This window comes from Priapulus caudatus, unplaced genomic scaffold, assembly GCF_000485595.1.
Source record: "Priapulus caudatus unplaced genomic scaffold, Priapulus_caudatus-5.0.1 Scaffold405, whole genome shotgun sequence".
NCBI lineage: Eukaryota > Metazoa > Priapulida > Priapulimorpha > Priapulimorphida > Priapulidae > Priapulus > Priapulus caudatus.
In genome coordinates, this window is record NW_014577466.1 from 227,466 (window position 1) to 233,660 (window position 6,195).

General features: G+C 42.0%; 1 protein-coding gene across 3 annotated transcripts in view; it reads right to left on the minus strand.

Annotated features, from left to right (window-relative positions):
• Positions 1–6,195, minus strand: part of LOC106810036 (phosphatidylserine synthase 1-like) — a 19,846-nt gene that overhangs the window by 4,201 nt on the left and 9,450 nt on the right. For all 3 annotated transcript variants that reach the window (XM_014813302.1, XM_014813301.1, XM_014813303.1), the window contains 5 exons: positions 5,455–5,576; positions 5,010–5,168; positions 2,012–2,163; positions 1,736–1,795; positions 1,083–1,164 (listed from right to left, as the gene is read on the minus strand). In XM_014813302.1, coding sequence (XP_014668788.1) covers positions 1,083–1,164; positions 1,736–1,795; positions 2,012–2,163; positions 5,010–5,168; positions 5,455–5,576 — 575 coding nt within the window. The remainder of the gene's footprint in view (positions 1–1,082; positions 1,165–1,735; positions 1,796–2,011; positions 2,164–5,009; positions 5,169–5,454; positions 5,577–6,195) is intronic.

Below are 6,195 nucleotides of genomic sequence, written 5' to 3' on the forward strand. Positions count from 1 at the left end.
GATGCCGAAGAAACAAGCTACCAGAGGCCGAGGCCGTAGGCCGAGGCCGTGGCCGAGACAGATCGGCATGAAACAGATCGGATGAGACAGATCCATGAATTCGCCGTTGAAAATGTTACCATTTTCGCAGCGTCTTTGCCACGCGTGTACTGCGCGTGTACTACGTTTATGGAGATGTTACGACGCTTGTCTCACGACCTTCGCGACCCCACCGCGTTCTCACCGCGTTCCAGGTCAGATCGCGAACCTTGGCGTTTGTTTTGAACATGCTCAAAACAAACGCCGTGACTCGGCGATCATTGGCGACCATGGCGACCACACCACGATGTCTGGCGTTTCCACCACGCTTATGGCGACCTTGGCGCGCTCTGGGCCCATTTTCCGTCGCCGTAGCAGCGCAGTAAGGACGCCACCCCGGTGTGACGGGGGTATTACGTGCAGATGTCTGTTATATAAAGGTCTCATAGGCAAACATAGGTGTGGCTGTACTGTCACAATCGTCACCTGTGAAGGTGCCGCTACACACCACACCCAAATAACATTCAAACACTGCTGCCGCTACTCACCACTCTCCGATTTTAAATCCTTCCCGCGCCTTGATACGCATAGCGTATAGCTGCAGCCGCATAGGGCGGTGCCTATCTCCGTTTCTGTAACCCTGAGGCCCCGCAACTGCTTTCACAGTAAATGCTACAGTACGGGGTTAGTCCACTGTAGCACTGCGAGTTAACTTGCCACACACTATCTCTATTTGCTGAATGCTAAGCAGAGAAGCCGTGTGTACCATTTTTTAAGTCTTTGGTATGACCCGGCCAGGAGTTGAACCCCCGACCTTCCACATACGAGGCGAGCACTCAACCATTGAGCCATCGCAGTGGTGTACCACACTCCGATGCAGCAATTTAACCATAAAAAGTGAACGGAATCACTTACATTTCATGAAAAAGTGAACATAATTTTTTCTACTTTTTACTGTTTACGGTGATGTAATCACTTTAACTAGATCAAACGGATGTTACTACTACTGCATATCAGGGCAGGATTGCTGACCGAGCGTCGGAACACACAGCAGATGTACGTGCCTGCCAGATGATGACGAGCTGGCACAGTGCCCAAAATCTCATGTAAGTGCAGTTCGGATCAAGCCATCTAACGTGCGTCCAGCTAAATGCACAAGGAGATGGAAATTAATTCATCACATAGCACAGGGTTCATAGTAGTAAAACACATGTTGAAATAAGGACTTATAAGACCCTTTCTGAAGGCCAAAATAAGACTTTTTTACGTGATTTCTGATAGATCACCGACTATTAAAGTACACTAATAATATTTATATACACAATTGCAGAGCCGTTTAGCCGAAATTCAACACAGAAAATGTTGAAAAATGCCCCTTCGGCAAAAAATAAGGACTATTAAGTACTTTTCTAAGATTTCCCCAAAAGTAAGTACTAATAAGGGCCCTTATTTTATTTTTGGCAAAATAAGTACTTATAAGACTTTGGAAGACCCGCTACGAACCCTGTAGCACTACGTCATCATATCTGAAGCTGCCATCTGCATTTCAAAACATTCAACCTGGTCATCCCAAGAGGTCATTTTTCCCCCACGTTAAAAGGGCAACTCAATTCAATCTAGCACGGGTACTAGACATTTCTACTTGTCACTCAGTGATTTTTGTATAGAATATGACCTTTAAGACACATATGGAACCGTGATAAAATATAAGACTTGCCTCTCTGGGGTGAACTGTAACACGGCTCGCTTCAGTTTTCCTGTCGCCGAATGAATATCTCTGGAAAACAACGATTTTTACATGTAATTGTACTTAATCACCTATACATGACCTTTCAATTAAACTGATTAGACTTCCTGTTGCAAGCTAGCCAATAATCATATGCAAACGTTTTTTACTAGCTTGCTCGTTTCGTTAATTTAGCAAGACTAGAGCACAGGCACACTGCTCAAATGCTATCCATTTTTTCTTAGATTGTAAAAAAGTGGCACTTGCTTTATGCTTTCCCAAGAGAAAGTCCGTATTTCCAATTTCTTGCACACAAACATTCCAAGCCATATGCCAAGCCCATTACAGATGAGTACATCCAGGATAAGAGCATCCCACCAGCACTCCTTGAAGTTGGGCAGTAGGTGGGCAAAAAACATCTGCAATAATTAAGTATATGTAACGACGCAATCACCTACCATACATGTCACAAAAACGTCAAGATCCGCATGGTAACTTAGAAATCACAAAGATTTGCCAGTAAATTGCCGTGTGCCAACTGCACACGTGCATTTGTGTACGCTTACTTCAAGAAAAGGTTTTTGTGTGCGTGCATCACCAATAAAACCCACTATAGATGAGAATCATGTGATGTTACAGAACACATTGTGGTGGTGCGTGTGTGGCAAGGGGAGGTATCTAGGAAACCATTCCGGACAGACGAAATCAAACACATCTATATTCATACCCAGATAATTACCTCCGCCCAACGGAGTTGGAGGAGGTTATGTTTTCGCTCTCGTGTGTTTGTGTGGCTGTGTGTTTGTGTGTTCGCGTGATATTAGCGTGTCGAGTCGTATGGCGTATGTTGTTGGCGGTCGATCGATATCACCCAGCGAGCCAGCGAGTCAGCAAGCCAGCTCGTAACACAAACATGTTACATGGGAGCGTGTACATGTCAGTACGCTGGCGTATATCATGGGTTATTCGTGTGTTCGTGAGTCGTATGGCGTATGTCGCTGGTGGAGGTATGCACTCCGTGAGTGCACTCTGTCTAGTTAAGGATACTCTCAACCTTTTGCACGGGTCATGAGCTCCATACATTGAAAGAGTTAAAGGTCATACATGTCGAGACCCCATCACGGTGATTATTGCTCAAACTAATCTTTAACACGCAAGCTAGCAGTAACCTGGCACCTTGTGTAGATTAAATAGTACATTTACCTCTAACTACCTAAACGCGATGTTATTAGTTTGTCAGACCCAATTATTCACTGCTGTGCCTAACTAAAGAAGAAAGGATGTTTAACTTGCAAATCCCGCAGCGACCCAACGAAATCGGTTTGTCTGACAGTTTACAAAACCCCATCGCCGGGGCCGTAACCGGGCCGTAACTGGCGAGGCGGTGTCCATAAACAGATTATAGTGGCACCGGACACTTTTCTGCACGTCAGCTCGGCCGCTCAGTGATTTCGATCTTGTAGTCTGAGTGCGCATTTCCGTACGTTATCGGTTTTACTTCTTGGGATTCGGCGAATGAAATGAAATATACCGTTCTTGAGATTACAAGCAGAACATATAAATATGTGCAACTAGGGCAAAATAAATAAAACACTAGGCAAACAAATTTACCCGGGCGTACAAACAATTCGATCTCTCAACAACTCGAACTGTCACCGCAACAATGCTGAATCAGTCTGACCCCCCGAACCCCCTAACTCGATGTTTATTTTGTTGGCCATAAATTTCGGCGGTTGTCGGGCCAGATTACCAAAATTTTATCCAAGTATTTCAATTACGACATTTCTTAAAGTATATCCTACATGATATTGGACGCAAAAAACATAATTACCGCGTTTGTTGAGTATGGCTATAAGGTCAATGTACTTAGTTAATCTACACCTAAAGTTGACCAGTTACTGAGCATTTCGTCAACTTTGCATAATGCTGAGTAACATTGGTAATCGAGAAATTATTGCAATTTTAAATCAGGTTTATTACATGAATAGAATTGGTAGAAATCTAAATTGCACGAATGCGTTGCGTGCCCCAACAAACTTGGAATCTTGCACCAAACTTCACGTTTTTTAGTTAATTTGTAATCATTGTACGAAGAGATATGAGCTCTCTATGGCAAGCCAAAAAACATTCATGAAATTTCCAGCACCTAAATTATGTTACCACACAAATTTGGAAATTTTGTAAAAATGGTATTTTGGATATTTCTCAATTACCACAAAGAGTGAGGAAGCAAAATTTTCGCCACAGGTTAAGCACAATATGTACCAAAATAGCGCATCAGGATTTTTCTTTAAGTTTCATATTTACTGAGAAAAATGAAAAAAACTGCTTAAAAATCAAGTTGCGTGTTAGAATTGAAAATTTTAGCGAATAAAGAGGCATAACTAATAAAATACGGCACTTAATAACAATCCCTGACGCGCTTTTTTACAGCAATATTTTACCATTAAAACGAGTGTAAAATTAAATTAATCAGAGTTGTAATCACAGAGAAATATCCATTTATACATCGGCTACTATGTCAGAAATCGAAACGGAGAAATCAGCGTTTTTCTATTTTTCACAATGATCGACCGTCTGTGTGCAAAATGGGTGAACGTATGTGAAACATCTACTGTTAGTACTTACTGTGACATATCCATGACTAACTGACACCACTAAATTGGTAATATGTTCCATGCACCTTGAGAAATTGTGAGAAATTACGAGGTTACCACCGCTCTTTCAGCTCTTTCATGCAAAATGCACGTACGATGTGTACAGCATGCCGTTACTAAGCTATGTGTCAACAAACACACGCCTAAATGCAAGGTGTGTAACAAGGGAAATGGGGCTATTTTCGGTCACGCTGCAATTTCAACTATCACTGGCAGATGACAGCTGTAGGAGGGTTGATGCTGAATGATACTGGTGTAGTGAATATCATGAAAATTATGGTTGTATCATGTCTCTGACATCATCAGTGAAGTCAGCTGCTGCTCACTACACGTGTACGCGGGCAATCAAAACGCTCTAAAAATTCACATGTACAGTTATATGGAGAAATGAGCATATACAGAGGTGGCACATAAGTGTTAGACATCAAAATAAAATTGAAAAAAAAAATTCGGTAAAATTTTGCCTAAAACCTTGAGAGTATCCTTAACAAAACACTATAACGTGATGGTCAATGCTACAATACCTCGGTGAACTCCCACATGAAACTGATGGTACACTCGCGGATAGCTAACAAAGCACTATAACACAACAGCTAATGCTACGATACCTCGGTGAACTCCCACATGAAACTGATGGTCCAGCAGATGCCAGCATGTCGGATGAGCAAGGCCTTGAGGGCCCAGCCCCAGAAGTGACCGAATGCGAAGACATCGACGTGGCTCCACACTCGCTCGAAGGTGACGTCGGAACAGTTGACCGCATAATCCTGTAACGTTAGTGGAACTCATGAATCAGCTTGTGATGCAACAAGACACTCGATCCAATCTCAGTCATCAAGCAGACAGAAAACGATCGAACGATATACTGCCAGACCATCTGGTTTGACACATGCACGCGTCGGTGTGACTGCCCCAAAAAATGTTGCTATATATAGATATATATACCAATTCTTTTCAGAAAATGGCCTCACAGAAATACCACACTTTGGTGCATATTACCCACATATGTATGTATATATATATATATATATATAAGAATACTTTGATAACAACCTTTTCAGTATCAATTCTAAAGTGCCGTAAGTCCGGGAACAACCACCACATCATGTTCCGCACGTCAGATAGGTTCTGGAACAGGATGAACTGCAGGAGCAACAGATACAGGACACTGATACCTGACAAAAAAAGAAACACAATCAGTCAGGTGTCGATCACTATAGACCCATGGTTTTATGTATACAGTTACACATGTAAATACCGGTCAGTGAATGGATACTCCTACGTGTCCTTTTAGACAGGTTTTTTTTTATAGTTCTATACAGATGGTGCATTATATATATAACCCCCACTCAAGGGAATCAGTAAGTATCCTTTATAGATGGATGTCCATGCCATAGTGGTGTCCACGTAATTGTGTGATGTGCTACAAACCTGAATTAATGCATTAACTCAGGTTTGGTAGCACATCACACAATTACTTAGCAACACCTGCACTTGACATAACACACTGAAACATTTGTAAATATTTTGGAAAATCATATAAAATCCTCAAGAATTAAGATGAGCTGGGTAACTCCAAGAGCGTATAAAGAAGGAGAGCGTACAAGGGTAAAATGCTGAAACCATGCTGCAGTATTAGTCGAATTAATAAACTTTTCCCGTTTTATTTTGACGATCCTTTGCAGTATTATTGATTAGCTGTCTTACCTTGTTCATATAAAACAAACCGCATGTCCCTACCAGGGTTGAAAATACTTTTCTAACATCGGTGATCCTGCAGGATCACCGATGTTA